This window comes from Lactuca virosa, chromosome 3 (genome assembly GCF_052849685.1).
Source record: "Lactuca virosa cultivar CGN04683 chromosome 3, Lactuca_virosa_CGN04683_v6, whole genome shotgun sequence".
In the NCBI taxonomy this organism is placed as follows: Eukaryota; Viridiplantae; Streptophyta; class Magnoliopsida; order Asterales; family Asteraceae; genus Lactuca; species Lactuca virosa.
The window spans coordinates 9853723-9877493 of record NC_136428.1 but is presented as its reverse complement, the minus strand read 5'-3'; the positions used below and the strand labels follow the sequence as shown (position 1 = coordinate 9877493).

Genomic DNA, 23771 nt, shown 5'->3' with positions numbered 1-23771 from the left:
GAGATTTTCGGGGTGTCCTTCCCGATAGATTTGATTCCTATCCCCATGGGGGATGTATGCGTGATTGTAGGGATGGATTGGCTTAGCCGTTTCGGCGCCATGATCGACTGTGAGAGGCAGCGGGTGGTGGTTCGAACCCCAAGTGGGGGAGAACTGGTAGTATATGGCGAGGGCACCAGGTTGGGATCAGGGTTTTGTTCGGCAGCCAGGGCTCGACAGTATATACAGCACGGGTGTGTCGGTTATTTGGCGTATGTAGTAGATACGCGGGTTAGGGAGCACCTCTCAGTTTCAGAGGTTCCGGTGGTTAGAGAGTTTGCTGATGTGTTTCCGGAGGAGTTACCCGGAGTGCCTCCGGAGAGGCAGGTTGAGTTTAGGATTGATCTAGTGCCGGGTGCGGCCCCTATCGCTAAGGTGTCGTACCGACTGGCACCGCCAGAGATGCAGGAGTTGTCGTCTCAGTTGCAGGAGCTGTTGGGTAAGCAGTTTATTCGTCCGAGTAGTTCACCCTGGGGAGCACCGATCCTGTTCGTCAGGAAGAAGGACGGTTCGCACAGGATGTGCATTGACTATAGGGAGCTGAACAAGTTAAACGGTGAAGAACCGTTATCCGTTTCCGAGGATAGACGATCTTTTTGATCAGCTGCAGGGTGCATCTTGGTTTTCCAAGATTGATTTGAGATCAGGATACCACCAGGTCAGGGTGAGGGAGGAGGACGTGGAGAAGACCGCATTTCGGACTCGTTATGGTCGTTACGAGTTCGTGGTGATGTCGTTTGGGCTCACCAACGCGCCAACAGTGTTCATGGATCTGATGAACCGAGTCTGCAGACCGATGCTCGATCGCTCGGTCATTGTGTTCATAGATGACATCTTGGTATATTCCAAGACCCGAGAGGAGCATGAGGAGCATCTCAGGGAGCTGCTGGAGGTACTGCGCCGAGAACGGCTGTATGCCAAGTTCTCGAAGTGTGAGTTTTGGTTACGAGAGGTTCAGTTCCTCGGACATCTCGTTAACCAGGATGGGATTTTGGTCGATCCGGCCAAGGTGGAGGCGGTTATGCAGTGGGAGACTACGAGATCTCCCTCAGACATCAGGAGTTTCTTGGGTTTAGCAGGGTATTATCGGAGATTCATTCGTGATTTCTCCAAGGTTGTTGTACCCCTCACTCGTCTAACGAGGAAGGGAGTGGATTTCCGGTGGGGCCCTGAGCAGCAGAGGGCGTTTGAGACCCTCCATCAGCGGTTATGCGAGGCGCCAGTGTTGACACTCCCCGAGGGAGTGGAGGATTTCGTGGTATTTTTTGATGCGTCCATCATAGGCTTAGGGGCAGTCCTCATGCAGAGGGGACGAGTGATAGCTTATGCATCGCGGCAGTTAAAGCCGCATGAGACGAGATACCCCACGCACGATCTTGAGTTGGGAGCGGTGGTCTTCGCTCTCAAGATTTGGAGGCACTATCTGTACGGGGTCCGTTGTACCATATACACGGATCACAAGAGTTTGAGGCACATTATGGATCAGCCAAACCTAAATATGAGGTAGCGCAGGTGGCTGGATGTAGTTAAGGACTATGATTGTGAGATCCTTTACCATCCTGGTAAAGCGAACGTGGTTGCGGATGCTCTAAGCCGCAAGTCAGCTGGGTCCTCAACCCCAGCCAGGTGTATGAGGATAGCGGTGGATACCCCGCTGGTGGGTCTGGTCAGGGATGCTCAGATTGAGGGTATGAGACCAGAGAACTGGAAGTTGGAGAAGATTAAGGGCGAAAGCGCCCGGTTTGTTCAGGATAGCCGCGGATTGTTGACTCGTTACGGTCGGGTATGGGTTCCGATGACCGGAGGGGTCCGGCAGACAGTGATGGAGGAGGCTCATAAGTCTCGCTTCTCTATTCATCCGGGAGCCACCAAGATGTACCGTGATCTGAGTTCGAGTTATTGGTGGCCGGGCATGAAGCGAGATATCGCTTGGTTTGTTGAGAGGTGCTTGACCTGTAGGATGGTCAAGGCCGAGCACCAGAGGCCGCATGGTAAGCTGCAGCCCCTGGAGATTCCCATGTGGAAATGGGAACGGATCACGATGGATTTCATCACGAAGTTGCCAAAGACGGCAAAGGGTTTCGATGTTATATGGGTCATCGTGGATCGATTGACCAAGAGTGCCCATTTCCTAGCTATACGGGAGAGTTCGTCGGCGGAGAAGTTGGCCGACCTGTACGTCCGCGAGATTGTCTCTCGCCATGGGGTTCCAGTTTCCATAGTTTCCGACCGGGATGTCCGATTTACTTCCCGTTTTTGGCAGAAGTTCCACGAGGAACTAGGTACGAGGTTGCATTTTAGTACAACGTTCCATCCGCAGACTGATGGGCAGAGTGAGCGGACCATACAGACCCTCGAGGATATGTTGAGGGCGTGCGTCATTGATTTCGGTGGGAGTTGGGATTCCCACCTACCGCTTGTAGAGTTCGCCTACAACAACAGCTATCATTCCAGTATTGGTGCCCCGCCTTTCGAGCTGTTGTATGGGCGGAAGTGTAGGACCCCAGTCTGCTGGGGCGAGGTTGGGCACAGAGTGATGGGTCGGACATAGGTAGTTCTGCAAACTACCGAGATGATACAACAGATTAGACAGCGACTGCAGACCGCTCAGAGTCGGCAGAAAAGTTATGCCGACCGACGTCGATCTGAGCTGGAGTTTCAGGTGGGTGACATGGTTCTCCTGAAGGTTTCACCCTGGAAGGGAGTGATCCGCTTCAGGAAGAGGGGAAAATTGGGTCCCCGCTACATCGGGCCGTTCAGGATTGTTGTCAGGGTTGGCAGGGTGACTTATAGGCTAGAGCTTCCGGAGGAGCTTAGCCGGATCCACAGCACATTTCATGTTTCGCAATTGCGAAAGTGCATTATGGACCAGGAGGCAGTGGTATCGTTGGATGACATTCAGGTCGACGAACGCCTGAACTATGTGGAGAGGCCGGTGGCTATTTTGGAAAGGAAGAAGAAGATTCTGCGGAACAAGGAAATACCTTTGGTAAAGGTACAGTGGGAACATCAGAGGGGATCCGAATGGACATGGGAGCCGGAAGCGGAGATGCGCGAGCATTACCCGTCATTGTTTATTCCGACAGACTTCGAGGGCGAAGTCTAGTTCAAGTGGGGGAGAGTTGTAACGCCCCGATTCTCAGGTATTGTTTAAATAAGATTTATTGGGTGAAGCTCTACTCGACGAGTTGGTTGACCTACTCGTCGAGTAGCAGCGGGGTGGGATCGCGTGTTAAGTGACCTACTCGACGAGTCCATATTGGAACTCGGCAAGTAGGAGCTGGCAGATGAAACCCTAAATCCCGGGGGTTTGCACCCTATTTAAGGAAGCATAAGCCTCCTTCGGCCTCTTTGCAGTCCTTTGAGAGCTCAGAGAACCCTAATTTGTGTGGTGTTTCATTCTTGTGTGTGTAAAGCTTTGGAGAGGAGATCTTGTGAGGAAAGGAGCTTGGGGAAAACAAAAGGGCTAGGAGCAAGGAAGTGTGGGAGATCAGAAATCTACCTCAAATAGCATCATTTGGAGGTATCAAGTCGTCATCTTTTCTCCTTTTTCTTTCTAGACCTATTTTGGTTGAGATCTAGGGTTTTTATGGTTTGGTTGAGATGGTAATGTGGGATATGAGCTAGATCTTAAGTTGTAACTTCAGATCTGTAACCTTCTTGGGTTCTAGAGTCATAAAGCTCTGATTTTGGTCGAGAATGAGGCCATCCTTGTGCATAAAGCCCCATTAAGAACTTAGTTTTGGCATTAAGAGCCTTATTAGTCATGCATGCACGTAAAGTTTGCAACTTTACGTGAAAAGCATGCCCTAGAAGCTTGGATCTGTGATTTGGAGCTGCTGCATGGCTCAAAACAAGTCTGTATGGAAAAAGGACTGAATGGACTCGACGAGTCGCAAGGGTGACTCGGCGAGTCACATGAAGATGGCCGTGAACTCGACGAGTTGGATGAACAACTCGACGAGTCCGATGAAGATCACCATAAGACTCGACAAGTTGAAGAACAACTCGGCGAGTCGGATGAGTTTTCCCTAGGATATGTATGCGTGTGTGCCCGTCGAGTGGCAAGGAGGAAACTCGACGGGTGGCCTTAGAGTTTGAACGACAATCGAAGGAACTCGACGAGTCACCCCGATGACTCGGCGAGTGGAATGTGCTTCGAGGAACTCGGCGAGTAGCCAAGGGTACTCGGCGAGTTGGGGGTCAACATGGACTGTTGACCTTGACTGAGGACTTTGACCTTGACCAGGGGTTGACTGGTGGGTTATGGAGTACCTTATAGATTTAAGGACTTATGAGTATATTGTACTATGGTCATAGGTGGTGGAGCCTGTGTCAAGTGATCCGAGAATTGGAGTTTACCTTTCGAGTCGGCATCTGCGAGGTGAGTTATCCTCACTATATCGATAGGGTCTACGGCACCAAGGCCGACCCTTTTAGTTGTTATTGTTATGGTATACTACATATGGTTTGGTATGCTAGATCGGAATCAGGGTAGACAGTATGTTATGCTTTATGATCCGTAAGGATTGGTATGTTAGTGACCTGCTAGGTCGGTACTCTACTTACGAGAGGATTCTATGGTTGATGATCAGTATGACAGATATGTTTGATGTTTGTATATGCCAGTATATGATAGTTATGCGAACTTGGTTATTTGCTTATTGGTTGGGTTGAGGCGGTCCTGCTTTGTGCTGAAGGCCAACATACCCTATGAGCGGTCCGGGGAGACTGCAGGCCCACGAGGCGGACCAGTCATGCCGAAGGCTCGGGATAGATTCTGATAGACTGTAGGCCCGGTAGGGCGGTCCAGTCAGGCCGAATGCCCAGTATGCATGAATAGATTCAGATAGGCTGTAGGCCCGGTAGGGCGGACCAGTCAGGCCGATGGCCCAGTATGCATGATTGATTGTTACTGATATGGTATTGTCAGTGTGGTATTGGTATTTTGGGGGTAGCTCACTAAGCCCTCGGACTTACAGTTTTCAGTTTATTGTTTTAGGTACTTCGAGAGATCGTGGCAAGGCGAATGCGTGACCGTACCGCTCCTCATCCTTATGTTATGATTTTGGGACACTCTGATGGATATTGATTTGAAAGCATTTTGTAAACAATACTATTTGACTTTTATTTGTGATTAAAAAAAAAAGTTTGAATTTGGCGTGAAATTTTTGGACGTTACAAAAAATTTAAATTAATCAATCATAACAATTGTTAAAAATAATATTAAATAGATAATTATATTTAATTTTATTACCGAGGAATGTGGTTTGATGTTAATGAATAATATTATTCAAAATATTATGTCAAAGTTAATGTCAATAACATAACCATTTTAAATATATATTTTTCAACATTTTAACAATATATCTTTAACCTACGTTGCGCAATACGCGAGAATTCGTCTAGTATATATATATATATATATATATATATATATATATATATATATATATATATATATATATATATATATAAATGATGACTTGTTTTATGTCCGTTTGTTTGCGATCATTTACATTCATTTATGTTCATTGCACAAATTTGTGTGTTTATGTTCGTTTATATTAATTTACATTCCCTCATTTATGTTTGTTTAGGTTAATTTATGATGACCAATTATATGTATAAGCCAACATAATAAAATGCTAAAAGCCTGAAATTTAAAATTATTACCAGAGCTGTAAGTTTGAAATACATTCACCCTTACGAACTTTTTTTATTATTGGATGTTTATGTTCATTTGTATGTGTTAATGTTCATTTGTGTATATTCATTTATGCTCATTAGTACGCACACAAACATATATGAACAAAATATTTTTTAAAACAACCGAATACAAACAAGTAAATTCGCTTGATTATGTGTCATGTTTATTCATTTGTTCAGTTCAATTTAAACAAAAGAACAACTACGATTTTATTAGTTTGCTCCCTACCTAAAAAAAATTAATGGTTAGTGTTGTAACGTTGGTTGGAATACTTGGCAACCATTCATTGTTTTATACAAATATCCGAAGACTTTCACATTGTTGTGATAATACTCGATTGTTTTAGGTGAATAGATGAATGGGGATAGCATCCTAGTGGAATTGCCACAATTGAAACTTGTTTATTAATTACTCCTTGCCATACCTATACACCGACTTATAACGACATTACTTCCACCCAGTGATAATATGTCGTATTAAGGCTTAAAGATATTACATATTTTATATTTTACATTTACAAGAAATTTAAAATTATTCAAGTAAATGTTTTGGTAAAAAATGTTGATATTCATTTTTTTTTTTTAAATTTATCATTCTTTAAATTTTAGTTGAATTGTTGAAAAGCTTTTGGACCACGGCACCGGAAAGCCGAAAACCAGAAGTTGGCCCAAAGGGGGCTTTTCCGGGGAAATTAGGGCACAGCTTATCTACACGCACTATCGAAACTACTCTCCCCTGAGGATTATCGTTCTTTGTAAAAGGTACTGGTTTCTTGTTAATGTCGTGGATTTTTTTTTCTTAATTTACATTCGCTGTATCAGTAGGTTGTTTACATGCGAACTTTGATGAATTTGGTGTTTGTCGCTGCAATTTGAGTCGTGCTTTTACTTCCAATGCTGTCAACTAAGATTACCTCTCGGTTATATAGGCCTTTTTAGTATCTATATGCGTGTCGAAGGACTACACTTAGCATCAATTTAGGGCTTACAAGTTGTTTCCGTTGAATTTGTTTTGTGGATGAACACATTTGTAGAATAGGAATTAGGAAGTGGACTAAGGTTGGCCTAGAAAAAAAAAAACATTGTTCTGTATGCATACAAGTGGGAAAGGCCAAAATGGACTGGATATAAGACATGGCTGTTCAAGAAAAAGGCGTTTTGCAAGGTTGGGTTTCTGATAGTATATGGTTTTGGATAGGTTAAGAAAGGTGATGGCTGGATTTGCATGTGATGTTAAACAACATTAAATATACAGGGCATCCTCTTTCGTGGTGATGTTAAAGAATCTAAAGTGTTCATTTCACTAGCAATTTTAGCAGCTTGTAAAATTATGCTGTGATGTTAACCTGTTCACTTATTGTTCCTAACAAATTAATTTATTGGATTTCTGCTTCTTGCTGTTGTTGGCATCCATGTTAACTCATCTTATATTTGTTAACACATGTTCTTCTTTCTTTATGATACAGGCAAGAACGTGACCATGTCTGTTGATAATTCTGTAGTTGATTCTTCAGTGACTGAATGGAAGCCTGATGTAGAGATTAAGAACAATCAAGGTAGTGATCCCTAATCCTGGGAAAACTGTTTAAATATGTCTGTCATTTTGTACATAAAAATAGTGTATTATCAGAGTCATAGTTTGGTTTTACATTAGGTATTAACATTAAATGACTTCTACAAAGAATCTTATTTTTGAACTTTACTTGTGGTGGGACCCCAAGTTGCACTTACTATATGTGGAATTAGTAAAACTTGAACATTGTTGAGTTATTATTTAGGCTTTATGATTACCTGAACTAGTAGTTAGAACTGAAAGATTGACTTGAATTGAATGATTAGAGCTTGGAACAATTGATTACAAAATAATCCTAGCATTTACTTCAATCAGTTACAAAAGATAATCCCTACTAACTAACACAGACCTTCTATTTGTACTCAATTAGGAAAAAAGACCTTATTACCCTTCAATAACCACTTTATCACAGATACCAACATGGATACCTGTTACTTAATTCCCACCCTATAAGACTACTAAGAAGTGTATAGCAATATCTTATGATGATACGTTCAAATAGTACATATCATATTATGTATGAATAACAAGCATCATTTATGGTATCAGTTGTTGAATGAATCATTCTTTTAGTAGTTAAAATGAATGTGTTAGAATGTTGTTATAGAAAGCCCAAATGACAAAGTAGAAAAGGATGCGTATCGTTCTGGGGCAGAAGATCAAGACCATTCTTGTGAACAAGTAGGAACCTCAAATGCAAATAAAAGGAGTAAATCAAGATATTTCATCATAAAGAGTTTAAACCATGATAATATCCAACTATCAATCCAGAGAGGAATTTGGGCTACCCAAATGATGAATGAACCCATCTTGGAAGAAGCCTATCATGTAAGACTTTCATTGTCCTTTGTTTTTTTTGTGTGTATCTTTTTGCAAACCATCTAGTTGTAGAAGATGACACTTGCACTTAATCTTTTGCAGAATTCTGGTAAGGTGATTTTAATATTTAGTGTGAATATGAGTGGTTTCTTTCAAGGGTATGCCCAGATGATGTCATCTGTTGGGTGGAGAAGGGACAATGTTTGGAGCCATGGACATGGTGGAAGCAAACCATGGGGTCGCAGTTTTAAGGTGAAATGGCTTCGGTTGCAAGACTTGCCTTTCCAGAAGACACTTCATTTAAAGAATCCTTTGAATCAATACAAACCTGTTAAAATCAGTAGAGATTGCCAGGTAGACATTTCTTCATACCATTCTTACATTCTAATTCTATAATGTGTGTGACTTTGATAATAATAATATATTATTTGGTTAATGAATTTGTTTCAGGAGTTACCTCAAGATATTGGAGAAGCTCTGTGTGAGCTGATTGATGGGGAAAATTGTTTGGATGAAAATCAGACTAGGTTTTATTTTGATGCACCACCTTAAGTTATTCTTTTTAGGTTGGTAATTTATATGATTTGTTTTTAATATTTATGCAGTTACGCGTTTAACATGGATATATTGGCACCGAGTTTTTATGGTTTACAAGAGGAGGAATGTGAGGTGGCGGTGGCCCCCACCCCCATGCATATAGCATCAACACCTATGATGTACCCTTCAATGCTGTATCAGCATGAATCAGAAGCAAGTAGATTTCATCAAAGACAAGCAGCAGGGGGATTTCATAATCATAACACAGAAGAAACTAGTTTTATGAACAAAAATGTGGACATGGGTGGTGGTGGTGATAAATCCTTGGTATGTGATGATTGGGATTTGTGTGCAGAAAGGAACGGAGGAGGACATGGACATGCTAATAATCATAATCATAATAATAATAATAATAATAATAATAATAATGCTATTACTGATGATGATATCCTCGAAATGGTAGAGTCAAATCTGTTTAATAAATCAGTTATTTTAAATCATATGATGATATTCATAATCATAATTGGGGTCTTTTTACTGATGCAGACATATGAAGAGTACCTGGAAGCCCATGCCAGAGGTGCCAAAAGAATGTCACGTCAACCGGTTAGTCAGTAAACTTAAACTTATCAGAGTATATATTTATATATTTGTGATTAAATATTTTTTAGAATAATGATTATTGATGATGGATTTGAACAGGTGAAGGAGCCTTGTAGTAGAAAAAGTCGAGACTCATCCATTAGCAAAGAGCACGATGATGAGTCGTAAGTATACATTTTTTTTTTAATAAAAATATTTAGGATTTACAAGACTTGAAATGGTCCGAGTGTTTTATCATTTTTTTGGTGTAGTGATTCGCGTTCGCGGTCGAGGAAGAGAAGTCGGCATCACCATCATCATCATCGTCGTAAATGACTGGAATGAATTTAGTTGTGGTTTTCCTTCATTTGCTAGTATGTATGTGCCAAATGAAAGATAGATGATAGATACCAAGAAGTTAGTTATAATATATATGATGTTGTACTCTTGGTTGCTAGCTATATCTTTACTTTCTATATCATCTGTAAACTGAATTTGTGAATTAACATGTAAATAAATATGTCAACACTGTTGCTATATGTCTACTTTTCTTTTGTGTAAACTACTTGTGACCTCGGAGTGGGTCTAAAAAATGCATCATCCGTGATTGTAATTTTGTCCCACCCACACCCAAAAAGATTTGTTTGCGTAAAAGATGCTACATTTTCCTCATAAAAAATAGTGTTAGAAAACATGTATGTATTGATGCTCCTTGTCTCATATCGATCCTCTGCTTTGGACTAACTGAGTTTTGTAAAGTCGTAGTAAATTCGTATCATTTAGTTTTGTGGTTCAACCGGTATATCGGATCTATTAAACATACTTACACCGTTTTTTTTTTTTTTTAAATATGAGTTTGAAAGAAATTAAAATTATCTTATCTACTAGAACCATATCCAAAACTTTCAATTTTAACCTGTTCAGCAATTTTAAACATGACCTTGGGAGTTCCGGAGTTGGACTAAGACCATACATAGTCCATAGGCCATCGCTGTAAGACTGGTAAGGTTTAATTGATGAGTAGCTTTTGGCTTCTTCGTTTTTACATCCCCAAAGGCCAAAGGGAAAAACATCGATAACATTGACTAACACCCCGCTCCTAAGTTGTAGCAAAGAAAAGAAGAGAAGAGAAAAGAAAGTAAGGAGAAAAAAAAAAAAAAAAAAAATTTGTCTTTTGTGCTCTGAGTTGGAGAGAAATGGAAGAAAAATTAAATATTTTGTTCTTTCTTTTCAAATCCTTCCAAATCCAAAAGAAAGTCAGGAGTAAAGTCCTTTCACTTCCTTTCTTTAATTAACTCGGTAGCACTACTTTCTCTTACTTTCCACCCCTTCCACTCATTTCTTTCTTTTCTCTCTTTAACTTAAACTCGGGAGCGGGGGCGTAAGCGATTTACATTTCATTTTAAATATAAATGGAAAACGGCAACGGCAACGGCGGTGTAAATCATACGATCAGCTGCGACGATGTAATTTCCAAGTTGAAGGATGACGGAGATTTCGATCGCCTCCGTCTCAAGATTATCCGCAAGCTTAAGGAAAACGTAAGTCTCTATTTAGATTCAATTTCTTTCTCTCTCTTTGCAAATACAACTCGTTCATTAGGGCTTCATTTGGTAACTTCAGTAGTGTTAGTTGTAATAATTTTTTTTTGTGATGTTTGACTTCCACAATTCTGCTTTGCTTTCCGGCAAAATCCATGTCATTTATGTTTCTCTTTTCTCAAGTCTGATTTCATATCCAGAGTTGAAAAATTGGCCAGCAATTTCGAACCCACACTACACTGGTATAATTAAATTAATAAATAGGTGACCATGGCACACTAATATGTAACATAGAAAGGGCAATTAGGGTGAAAGATGTTGTAGACTTTATAAATTCAGTTCTCAGGACATGGTTGTTAATGTAGAAAACAAAGTATGGATATTGGACTCTGGAGACAGACCCAACCTCCTTGCTTAGTTTTAATATATATAAAAAAAAAATGGAGGTTAATCACCAAACTTGAGGTGAGTAGGAATTTTATCAACAGATTTGAGTATATTTGAAGATTTGAAAGCTCATAAGTGGAGTTTTGAACCCACAAATGCATGTATGATGTATGTGATGTGCCTCTCAATTAAGCTTATGTGGGTGTATATAGAAATATTAGTAACAGACAGTTCATGGAGGTTTTTGGTTTGTGAATTGTGTGTGTGTGTGTGGTGGCAGGAAGAGTTGCGAAAGAGCATTGTGTCAATGGTGAAGCAGTCGGTGGCACTTAACCGCCCTGGAGCTGAGAACATGAAGCCTCGTCAACTATCCGATACCATCCATCAAGAAGTCGGGTGGGTACTTTTCTTCCCGTTTCCCACACTTTTTATTTTTCCAAATGATTTTTATTTACAAATATTAAATTCCAGTTTTAATTTTAAATTATAGGGACAGAGTAAACGAACAAATTTCCAACGGGCTTTGGGAAATAATCCGATCACCCGATGGCGGCATCAAAACCGAGATCACAGAAACCGTAAAATCAGTTTACAACAAACTCTCAACACCAAATCCCGACCCAAAACGAACCCGCATACAAAACAATCAAATTGACATCAACTTACCCCAACAACAACAAGAAGAAAAAGAAACACTCCATCAATCAAAACAAGTATTGGAGAAGGATGCTGTGGATCCAAGTTCACCACCTGGATTTGGATTTTCTACAGGTAAAGATAAAGATGAAGGCGATGATGGTAGTGATGAAGACCCCGAAGCACCCCCTGGGTTTTGTTAACGTTTAAATTTTTTTAATTGCTGCTAACAACATTTACACTTTATCACCATGGATTTTATCATTTTATAGCATCGGGTTTTAGATTAAAAAAAAAAGTTAGCTATTGCCTCATTTTATGTTAATTCAATCACTTGTTTTAGCATCTTACTTTCTGAAACGGAATCTAAATAGCAACATACTTTTTTTTATGTCAAAAACTGTTATATATATATATATATATATATATATATATATATATATATATATATATATATATCCGAAAAGGGAAAATACATTAGGTCAAATATATCTGCAAGTAGCAGTTTTAGCAAACATACTTTCTTATTTTGTCACTTAATATAATTAGTAACAGTTTTAACAACATACTTTCTTGTCCATCTACTACCCCATCCCTCTTCACCATCGCCTATAGGGGTGGCAATACTAAACAGGTTGAAAATCTCAATCCAATCCACAACCTGTTTGAATAAACTGGTTGAGAATTTTAATCCTAACCCAACTTGAGAATTTTCTTATTTTTATGGAACCGTTACCTGCTGGGTATATGTCGGAACCGGTGTGTATATATATATATATATATATATATATATATATATATATATATATATATATATGGGTTAAGTTCACGTGAGACGATCTAATTTTGTGAAACCGTGAGACGTAATCCTAGCTACTCATTTTGTAGATAGAAAAAAAAAACATTTTTAAAATGCAAAATAATTGAAAATTTTCGAATTTTTTTTTCAGATATTATTTTCGTCATTTATATTTTCCAAAAAAAATTAAAAAAAATACCAAAAAAATAAAAATAAAAATAAAAATAAATACATTTTTTTTACATATTCTAGTAGAATATTATAATATTTTTACATATCTGACAAATCTAGTAGAATATTCTAACATTCTAAAAATCACATTAGAATATTTACAGTGTAATATTCTATTAGAATATTTCACGTATTTTTAAAAAAAAACGGTAACTTTTTTTTATTTATTTTTATTTTTTTAGGTAATTAAAGTGACGAAAATAATAATTAAAAAAAGAATTTTCGGATTTTTCCTTTTATTTTGCATTTTAAAATTATTTTTAGATTTGGTCTCACGGTCTCACAAAATTAGCATGGTTTCAAATGAACCTAAATATATATATATATATATATATATATATATATATATATATATATATATATATATATATATATATCACATAATTTATGCCGTATCTTTAATAACATCATTTAAATATATAGAATTGAATCATTTGTTTTGAACCTTTAAAGGTTTTAAGAAAACACACATGTTTTTTCGTCGTGTTATTTAAGCTACTGATATTTATTAATCCCCATTTTTAATACGTAGCGAATTATATATTGATGCTAACGATGACTTTTTGTAAGTTTACAATAGATATACTTTTATAAGTTTTAAAAATTCAACATATTTAAAGGAACTAGGCATTAGAGCTGACAATTGGTCGACCTGTATTGGGTTTGGGTTCAACCCATTTATTAATTGGGTTGAAGTTTTCAACCCAACCCAACCTGTTTGGGTTGATATTTCCAACCCAACCAAACCTTTTAGATAAATAGGTTGTCACTAGGTTGATCTGTTTATGTAGAATCCGACCTAACCTACTACATAAGTTTGTTAAAGTATGTCAAAGATTATATCGGTCAAATTAGTTCCAAATGTAAATAAAATTTCAAAGTATGTCAAATCACGATCCTATTTCACAAATGCATATAAACTGTTCAAAAACATTAAAAAAATTTAATTTCGAAGTGATTTTGGAGAATAGTTAAGAAAAAGAATGACAATTAGGATTGTATTTTTTAAACATAAATAATAGTACAACATTAATATTTATAAATTAATATTTTGATTAATACATGATAATATTCAAATAATTATTAAATTAAATATATATTAAAGTTAAACGGGTTGGCAGATTGAAAACAAATTGATAATTTTTATCCAACCCAACCTATTAAATTAAATGGGTTAAGTTGGTTGACCCATTTAACTTAAATGGGTTGAAAATCTCAACCCAACTTGCTAATTTTGGGTTGAGTTAGCGGGTTTGGCCGATTTTTTGCCAGCTCTACTGGGCACCCGGTATTGGAACCGATACCCGTCGGTTTCGGTTCCGATTCAAACATTTTAGGAACCGCCAGTTCCGGTTCCAATCCTAGATAATTAAGGGGGTATCCGTTTACGCAGGGGCGGGCGCAAGATTTTTCAGTAGGGGGTGCACGGAAAAGTTAGGGGTTGCACGATAGTAGAAAAAAATAAAATTTTTAAAAATTTTCGAAAATTTTTCCACCACGGCCGGAAAAATTAAGGGTTGCCGTTGCCACCGGTGACCCCCTAAATCCGCCCGTGCGTCTACGCTTATCCCTAAAAATAAGCAAACATCAACGATTTACCGGTCAGAATGGTTGCAGTGGAATTTTTGTTTCTTTCGTTAATAAGGATGACTTTTATTGAAAAAAAAACATACAAAATAGATAATATATAACGAATTTTATATAATTTTTCCATTTTGTGTCTATTAAGTAAGGCAAATTAGCATGACGACATTGGTTAGCGATGAAGATTCCATTAGCAACACGGTCTTTACAAACCAATGAGATAGGTTTTCATGATGGTCAATGCTCAAATCTCAATGTTCCACAAGTAAACATATAAATTTGATATAAAATTAAATTATTTAAATGAATACTTCAAAATTCAAATACAATCACAACGGAATAAATAAACCGAAGCTTGCAAGGTATAGATTTCATGTAAATCTATTCAAAGTGACAAGGAGAAAATGATGGTTCAATTTTGGATTATAGCAATAATGTGTTAATAGTTGTTTAAATAGAATATGTTTCTTATTATACATGTTTAATTCATTGTTCTTGAGTTACAATCTCTTGTTAAATTACAAGATTTATTTAGCTATTTGTTGTATGAATTGCTAAATAATATTTATCTTCTATTGACTTGGTTTTAAACACATAGGTATAGCCTTTTTAAAAGGATTTTCAAAATTTAATCGCCATATATCAAGTGGTTCATATTGTTAAAAACATTGGAGCAAGTTGTGTCTGAATATTATTAGTGGGATGGTGTTTGGTGTATGGAATTCAATTAAATAAGACAAGACCAACGACTTGGAAAGTGTTGTTTGAATGTAGAAGAACATGGGTGTTGTGTTGTTATAATAAACAATTCCTAACTAATCCATTATCTGTAACTAAAGTCGAATTGGGAATGTGAAACTATAATAAAGAGAAAATGCGTAAACCAGATACCAACAAATTATGGTTTAAAGAGAGAGAAAAAAAAGTTCAATTAAAGAACAAAGTCTTGTTCGTGTCTTTCTATATACAAAAAGTACCAAAAGAGCGACCGAGATAGTAAAGTAGAACCGCATTTTGTTTGATTCACATCAATGTCTAAACGAAGAGAACATGGCCATGACAAGGGATATACAAAATCATATTATACGTATTGGACAAACACTATAACAAATTAATCTATTTTCAAATATGTTTAGGTATATCCATACACTTAAGAGTGAAAAATGGCAACTTGCATACAAACTAGGGGAATTGCCATAAAAACTTTTATATATCATGAACTAGGTTAAAACCCGTGGAACCCACGAGTGTTAATTTTAAATAAAATTAAAAAAATTGATTATGTAATAAAATAATATATCATTAATTTAGAAAAACTTATAAATTGTAATATTGTATTTTTTTAATAACTTTGTAATTTGTAAATATTTAATTACACATGTAAATCCACCTATTTTATAAAAGTCATGAGTTTGTATAATGCAACATAGTATCACTTTTGGAGCTTTATTCTTATTAAATACATGGAAGTTGTGACGCACAAGACAAGTTGTATATATTTAATTTGAAAAATAACACAAAGCAAGTATTTTCTTTATTTTTTACTTTTTTTTATAATGAAGAGAACTTGAAAATCTTAATCGGCAACTTAAAAAAAGAAAATCAAGATTTAAGTGACATACACCTTGATGTCTCGTTGCTATCCATTCACCACTGATAATCGGTCTCATTTTTTTGTTTCTTGTGCTTATTGTTTTGATTATTTGTTTCCTATTTTGCCATTGACTATTTTTTCTTTATGTTTCTTCATGTCCTTGTTTTATATTTCTTTATCTTTCTTCTTGTCCTTATTATGACTAAAAAACCTAATGTACAAGCTATCTCAAATATTGAAAATAGCTTGGTATAATCTCGACGACTTTTGTTTATTTTACATGCAAACATGGATGATGAAAATTTTGTTGAAATCTGAAAATCGTGGGAGTTATGGTAAAGGATTTAAACATTTTGAAATGTAGAGAGAAATATTGATGCAAAAAAAGCTTAAACTTAATGCCATTAAGCACAACATGTTCGTCAAGTCACCATGCCACTCAAGGTTTCCTAATTATAACAATGTACTTGAAAGTATATTACTCTAATTTGGATAAGTTTTTTATTGTATAAAGACTTGCAATTGTTTTATTTCAAATTTCAAATAATAAAATAATTACGCTTCCAATAACACATAAATAACTACATCAACATTTCATGTTTGAAAAAAAAGGCATACATGGCCCTTGTGTAAAAAACTAACATAAACGGTACATGTTTTTGTGATGGACTTACAAATGGTCACTATTTAAAAATAATAATAATAACAAACTTATATTTGGTTTACGAATTATTGACCATTGACCATGTGACCGAAACCGTCCTAAAATATAAAATGTAATCATACATTTAAATATAGATCATATAGCTAAAAAAAATATAAGATGATAAACAATACCTTTTTAACTATGGATCTATAGACTTCATGATAAACTTCATTTTTAACTAATACAACTTATTCACTCAACCACAGTAACATGCACATAAAGATCCATAAATTTGAAAAATGAGAGAATTAACTCCCATACCTAAAGAATTTATTCTACTTGTATATGAAGTTATAACAAACTCCAGAATGTTATTATTTAGTCGTCCAATATCATTATCATTATCAACATCGGCATTCAAGCCACTATGTGATTCTCATTCTCAAATAATTAAACTTAAAAAAGAGTAAAAATACTATTGCAATTTATAAAAATAAGTAAAATATAGATAAAAGCATATGTTCCTTTTCATGCCGTGATATTTTTTGTTGGATCCGAACCACTTCATACAATAACTAACAAATATGAATAGTATTTATCAACAAATATAGACAAAAATATATAACTTCATCACTTTAGAGGTTAACAATTTATTAAAAATAATATATTTTATACATTAATATTAAAACAATTACATTAAAAATGTTATAAATATATACTCCATAGCTAATTGATTGATAAGTAGAAGAAGATGACAATAGATCAATCCATGGCCTTGCAAACCACCCATGAAATCTCGAGCATATAATAAGCAAATTTGTTGAGACTCCATCCGTATGAATGGTTGTGAAACCCAAATGTATGTGACACTTGAACATTGAAGGATTTTAAATCATTTTCAAAATGTTTTCTTGCATGATTTAGAATACAACCCCCTTTGACAGGTAGTGGTCAAATCAACATTTTAAAAGACATTTGCAACAATAATAAATTATCAAATTTGCCTTTGGAAAGTCAACCGCGATATCAATCCACATCATATGCCTTACTCCCAAACTTTTACTATATTTTCCGTAACTATTTTCCATAACTATTTGCTAAATGGTAAATACTAACATTTTTCTTTTGAAAGGTTGCTAATAAGTTCTTGAACATCTTCCTTGCCTAAAGTATCTTTCAAGTATATGGCTGCAGATGCCACTTCTTCAGGGGTAACTTTTCCATCATAATCCTTGCAACCTTACTCTAAATAACATAAATTAATATTATATATTTATATTTAATAAATTAATTATTTAATAATTGACCTATCAAGAACTCACCATCACCAATTTTTGCATCCACACCATCGATTCTTTCTCAAGTTTTTGCAAATTTCTTTCTCAAGTTTTTGTAGCATAGCATCAACCTAAAGTACAATATCATAAGTTGGTTATTAATGCTTATAGATGCAGAAGATAAAACAGCCAAAGCTTCACCAACTTTACAAAGTTCTTGTTTTTCTAATGCTCTTGCTTATTCTTGGATTTTTGAAGCTGTTGAATTAATAATTTCTTCTAATGCTACATCTTTGTTGATATCCATTGATTGCTTCATTCTAGCTTCTTGTTCTTATTCTTTCTCTTCTTCCTCATGAATAAGATGAAATGACAATTTTACCCTTAGATTAAGAAAAAAGGTAAAATTTTGGATGGAAGAAATGAGAAATGAGAACCTTGATGAGTTCCTCATGCATTTGAAAGAATTCCAATTTTCTTTCCTTTCTGAAAAAGAATCCTTAGAAGGCAATGAAGTAACACCAACAGTGTCCACAAACTCATCTGGCAATGAAGATAATGTGGTTCTTAGAACTTCTTTAGGCTTTAACTTCCCAGAAACAGTGAAGGCTCTATAAATAAATGAATAAATTTCCAAAAATTAATATTGTGATCATTTACAAAAGGGTAAATGAACTATGATAATGCTTCAACTTACTCTCACTGCTGCTTTTGATCTTTTTGGCTTCATCCAGCTAAACTTTGTTCTGTCCAACCTTATTTTTATGCAAAAAAAGGACACAAGGACTGGTTAAGTTTTTAAATCATACTGTGATTTAAAAACTGAAACTGTATCACTTTTTAATAAAATCATCCTAATAATCTCAGCCACCACGTCAACAAAGCACACAAAACTAATAATAAAATCATGCAGTGTCTCAAACCATGGCAGTGGATGTGATTCCTCTGTTTGCTGGTTTCCCAAGATCAGCCTATCTAGAAATAATAACACGAGTCATATCAACACCTGAGTTTTGTAGTGCTTCTAAGAGAATTCATAAGAGAAGTCAGTAACATGAAATACCTGTTTCCATATAAAAGTTGCTTTGAGACTTACCCTTGCGAATATACACTTGAATGGCTCTTATTGTGTCACTTCAATGATTAGATCCTCTTGGTGATTTGCATCGGTTTATTACACATTACATTGGTAAAAAACGTTGGATCTGATCCACCCAACACTCAAGATCAATATTTGACGTTAGATTACCATTATTTGTATCTTCAACTATAAGGAAAACATTACAATCATGTTACAGAAAGATGCGTTCTTTATGTAGTCCACTTTCCTTGAAAAATTGTGACCAAATCATGAAAACCTTCACATATAACGTTTTCCCGTGAAATTCTCTCTATGTTCTTTGCATTTTTACACCAAATGCATATCAACTCATCATAGCTATCTCTAAAAATGTCAATAAGAGACCAAAATAACCAAATATAAACAAAACTCACAAAACTTAACATTTCAATAATCACAGTTGGCATCCATTATAAATACACTTTCATCCTCATATAAAATGGGTATCCTTTCCTATGATTGTAAACAATCATTACATCACCTATATAGATGGAAAACATTATCATTAGTCCAAGAACAAAGAACTCCACCCAAATTGATTTATTTCATAAAAAGTGAATAAAAACTCTTTCGAAATTTGAATCATTGCATGTTATTGAACCCATTTCGAGATATAAAGTAATAACCCAAAAAATGACAACAAAACGTTGTAATTTGATGAATAAATCACTATATTAAACACACAAAGCGGAGGGAGATGATTACCAGGCTGTGACGAAGACAACAACCATTCGAGGAATGTGAAGCGAAAGTAATCGGCGGGGCATAAGTTCCTTTCAAAAACTCAATAGCGACTCCAAAACCAATTACAAAAAAGAAATCACACCCAAATCGATTGTAGCTTAGTTCAAATCCGAAATCAAAGGCTAATTACTTGGAGGTAGCGTTTCGAACGCCGATTCTTGCAACGAAACATTGATAGAGAAGGAAGAGGATTAGGGTTTAAGAGAGAATAAACGTCAATGCATAACTATTAAAGCTGACGCAGAGGGGCATTTGGGGAAATTCGCTTTTGTATTTTGAGCAAGCTGACGCAGAGGGGCATTTGGGGAAATTCATTTTTGTATTTTGAGCGGGATAAATCGAATGAGAGGGTGCTAATTGAATGCCAAGTGTCAAAATTGCTCTTATTTATTAGATTATGAGATTTTTTTTGATTTTATCTGAAGTCCGTTTTTATGTTTATTGAAGTCATGGTATTTGCAATTTTCTCAATCAACTTATTTCATATTTGTAATCATGACTAACATATCATAGGTAATAGCAATTGCCATTTTTTTTCAAAACCTACATCACGACACCACCCTAAGCCAATCGTACCATAAAAATTGAAAAGATTGATGTTTTTATGTAATGTGCATATATATATATATATATATATATATATATATATATATATATATATATATATATATATATATAGGGAATATACATTACAGCCTCACCTAAGCTTAGGTACTAAACTTCTAAAATATGTCGTTTTAACATGCTAGATATACCCGGTTTGGTTTCACTTGGTAAATATATCATCCTCCACAACATTTCTTTCTTTCATTATCGTTTTACCATCCCTGTTTTCTTTCCTCAATTATCGTTTATTACTTCACCCAAGTGAACATTACTAAACCCTAAACCCTAAATTAAACCCTAAACCCTAAACTTAAACCCTAAACCCTAAATCTAAACCCTAAACCCTAAACCCTAAACCTATACCTAAACCCTAAACCCTAAATCTAAACCCTAAACCCTAAACCCTATTGTGTCGATTTTGAATTTACATCTTGAAGTATTGATCGTGAATCCATTAACTGTAATCTTTATATAGTAAAACAATGTATTTTCAAGAGGTTTAGTACCTAAGCTTAGGTGGGGCTGTAATGTATATTCCATTTTTCATATATATATATATATATATATATATATATATATATATATATATATATATATATGCACAAATGTGCATATATGTATATTTATAGTTTTTTTTCCTTTTGTTTTTTCGTATTTTTTATGACATATGACTGCCGTAAACGATGACCTAAGGTACTCCATGGTGTTGGTTATAAAAAAAAATTAATCCAAGAAAAGTTTTAAAGTTCCCACATATATTTTGGTTATTAAATAAGTAACATTTCTATCTATATATATATATATATATATATATATATATATATATATATATATATATATATATATATATATATAATAGAGTCGTTCGCTGCACACAACATTAAAGGAAAGCTTGAGAAAACGGTGGATGGCCGAAGACGAAGCTCTATCATGAAAAACTATAATTTCTGCACTTATTCTTTTATTTCTTGGCCCTTTTCAAATGATGGTTACAGATATCCATCGATTTGTTACTTGTAAGTGTCAAATTAATTACTTGTTAAATTAGATATATAGATGGTGGTTCTAGAAAACTGATAGGTGCTAAGCCTAAAAACTTAGAAGATAGTTTTCTTGGAGTTTGTTGGTTATAAGCAAGATAAATAGATTATTATTATAAAATATTATCGAATAACAAAATAAATTATAGAGTAAATAAAAACATGAAAGTATAAATCACTTTTATTCTAATATTTGTGATGAAATCACGAGCCTTCTAATACATATGACTCATTATTATACTATTAAAATAAGATGAAAGATGAGTTATAATATGAATGGACATTATGATGGTGCATTATTACACTCATAAAACACATTGAAATGGTTGTTATTAATGCTTCTGACACCTTAAACACTTTTGGGATTTTCATATAAATATTATTCTCAGGTAAACCTTATAAATAGGCGGTAACTACATCCATTAGACACATCTCCAGTTTTGCATGTGTTGTCAGAATTATTAAATAACGGAATGTAATTGCATCAACTACATGAGACTACGTTTCTTCATAATCAATTTCGGGCCTTTGGGTAAAACCTTGTGCAACGAGTCTTGCTTTATACCCCACAACTTCATTTCACTCATTTCTTTTACGTACAATTACCCATTTGTGTCCCACTGATCTTACTCCGTTTGGTGTACAAACTACAAGTCCAAAAAAATTTCGTTGAGTAAGAGAATTTAGCTCTTTATTTATTGCATCCTTCCATTTTGGCCAATCTTTCCTATTCCTATATTCCTCAATAGATTCAGGTTCAAGATCCTCATTTTGTTATTCTAAATATTTTACTATAAATGCAGATACATATCAAACATAAATTTACATTCTTCTTTGAGGATCCAGTTTTGTGTGGTGAGGTGGCGAATGGATACATAAAATGCACATCTAAATGTCCTTAGATGTGGAATATTTTGTTCATGACCGCAAACCAATTGAATAGGGGATAACTTATAATAACCAAGGTTGTAAAAATCGTTTGGCGGTTGTCTGGGGCCAAGCGATTAATCGCGGACCCTAAATTACTAATAAAACTATTTTAAAACTTAGTATATCCTAAGAAAATTAGTATTTGAAAATTTAAAATTTTAAAATATTTGTTATAATATTTGAATATTTGAATATTTAAAAATAAAAAATTTTGAAATTTTGTAAATTTTGGTGTAATATTTGAAATTTTGAAAATGTGAATTTTAAAAAATATTCTCGCCTAGGAGCACCAAGGACCGCCAAGGAGCGCCGAGGACCGCCTAGCCCGAGTTTGACCGATATTGACCAATTTCTGTCAATCACCCCTAATCGTAATCATTTGCAGACCACCTACCGCCTAGGTCGATATTTACAACATTGTCAATAAATAGTTGGCATGATGCGTATAAGTGATGTTGCATGTAAAATTACATGTCCCATGTAGATATAGGAAGTTTAGAATGTATTAGTAATGGTCTTGTTCTTATTTGAAAGCGTTTGATTAATGACTAAGCTAGACCATTTTGCGTATTAAAAGCTTGTGATGTAAATTCTCCAGCATTGTCAAGTCAGATTTTCTCAATTGGGTAACCTGGAAAAGTGCCATTAGGCGGATTATTTGTGCAAGTAATCTTGTAAAAGCGAGATTACGACTAGACAACAAGCACACATGCGACCATCTAGTGGACGTGTCAATTAAAACCATAAAATATCTAAATAGTACACATGGTGGATGAATTTGGCCCACATATATTCTCTTGAATTCTTTATAAGAAAGTAGGACTTTCATACCCAACTTTGTTTAATGATGGACAAGAAATTAATGTTTCTTGAGAGCATGCATCACAAGACAATTCATTAGCTTGAAAAATCTTCTGATTTTTCAAAGAATGACCAGTTAAAGTTTCAATTATTTTACGCATCATAATTGATCCGGGATGGCCTAACCGGTCATGCCAAGACTTTGAAGGTGTTATCACACCTTTTATTTTCAATAACATGGGATTCAATCATTCTAATATTTGTGTAATACAATCTGGAGGATAATACAGGTAACTTTTCCCAAAGACTTTTCTTATCTGATATCATTTTTGTAATATGGAGATACTCTTTATTAGCATCATTAGTTGTTTCAACATGATATACATTAGACCGAATATCCATAAAACTTAATAAATTTCCTGGCGATTTGTATGAAAATAATGCATCACTAATTGTAATTATTGTCCCTTGTGGTAATACTATATTTGCTCTTCCGGAGCCGTCAATCATTTTTGCATTACCTGCTATTTTATTAATATTTGCTTTTCTAATCGATAAGTAGGCAAAATAATTTTC

The 23771-nt window shown here is 35.3% G+C and overlaps 2 protein-coding genes and 1 long non-coding RNA gene across 8 annotated transcripts; 2 read left to right on the top strand and 1 right to left on the bottom strand.

Moving 5' to 3' along the window:
• Nucleotides 1–6332: 6332 nt before the first annotated feature.
• LOC145165198 (YTH family protein) lies at nt 6333–9798 on the top strand. Of its 3 annotated transcripts, none has more exons than XM_079083880.1 (9): nt 6333–6510; nt 7215–7304; nt 7929–8149; nt 8243–8494; nt 8591–8667; nt 8746–9004; nt 9224–9283; nt 9380–9444; nt 9532–9798. In XM_079083880.1, the coding sequence occupies exons 2-9, from the start codon at nt 7229–7231 to the stop codon at nt 9593–9595; spliced, it is 1074 nt and encodes a 357-aa protein (XP_078940006.1). In that variant the 5' UTR covers nt 6333–6510; nt 7215–7228; the 3' UTR covers nt 9596–9798. The 3 variants fall into 3 exon arrangements, with proteins under 3 accessions (XP_078940006.1, XP_078940005.1, XP_078940007.1); XM_079083879.1 differs by having other exon boundaries at nt 8746–9136; XM_079083881.1 differs by lacking the exon at nt 6333–6510 and having other exon boundaries at nt 7916–8149; nt 8746–9136.
• Nucleotides 9799–10583: 785 nt separating this feature from the next.
• LOC145162204 (uncharacterized) lies at nt 10584–12148 on the top strand. The gene is made up of 3 exons (XM_079081415.1): nt 10584–10800; nt 11468–11583; nt 11678–12148. Exons 1-3 carry the CDS (start codon nt 10672–10674, stop codon nt 12024–12026), a joined length of 594 nt encoding a protein of 197 aa, XP_078937541.1. The 5' UTR covers nt 10584–10671; the 3' UTR covers nt 12027–12148.
• A 5520-nt stretch (nt 12149–17668) lies between these two features.
• LOC145162202 (uncharacterized) lies at nt 17669–19999 on the bottom strand. 4 transcript variants are annotated; one of them, XR_013738960.1, is made up of 7 exons: nt 19780–19999; nt 19018–19555; nt 18878–18929; nt 18652–18709; nt 18160–18565; nt 18000–18085; nt 17669–17922 (listed from the first exon to the last, which is right to left on the bottom strand). It is a non-coding gene; the product is annotated as an uncharacterized LOC145162202 (long non-coding RNA). The 4 variants fall into 4 exon arrangements; XR_013738959.1 differs by having other exon boundaries at nt 18160–18302; nt 18392–18565; nt 18652–19555; XR_013738958.1 differs by having other exon boundaries at nt 18652–18929.
• Between the last annotated feature and the right edge of the window lie 3772 nt (nt 20000–23771).

Bases quoted from the DNA above. Each gene is read 5' to 3' on its own strand.
- LOC145165198 (XM_079083879.1), top strand. From the start codon at position 7,229: ATGTCTGTTGATAATTCTGTAGTTGATTCTTCAGTGACTGAATGGAAG. The intron at 7,305-7,928 runs GTAGTGATCCCT...ATGTTGTTATAG, and splicing joins AGAGATTAAGAACAATCAAG to AAAGCCCAAATGACAAAGTA. The intron at 9,137-9,223 runs GTAGAGTCAAAT...TTACTGATGCAG, and splicing joins ATGATGATATCCTCGAAATG to ACATATGAAGAGTACCTGGA.
- LOC145162204 (XM_079081415.1), top strand. From the start codon at position 10,672: ATGGAAAACGGCAACGGCAACGGCGGTGTAAATCATACGATCAGCTGC. The intron at 10,801-11,467 runs GTAAGTCTCTAT...GTGTGGTGGCAG, and splicing joins TCCGCAAGCTTAAGGAAAAC to GAAGAGTTGCGAAAGAGCAT. The intron at 11,584-11,677 runs GTGGGTACTTTT...TTTAAATTATAG, and splicing joins ACCATCCATCAAGAAGTCGG to GGACAGAGTAAACGAACAAA.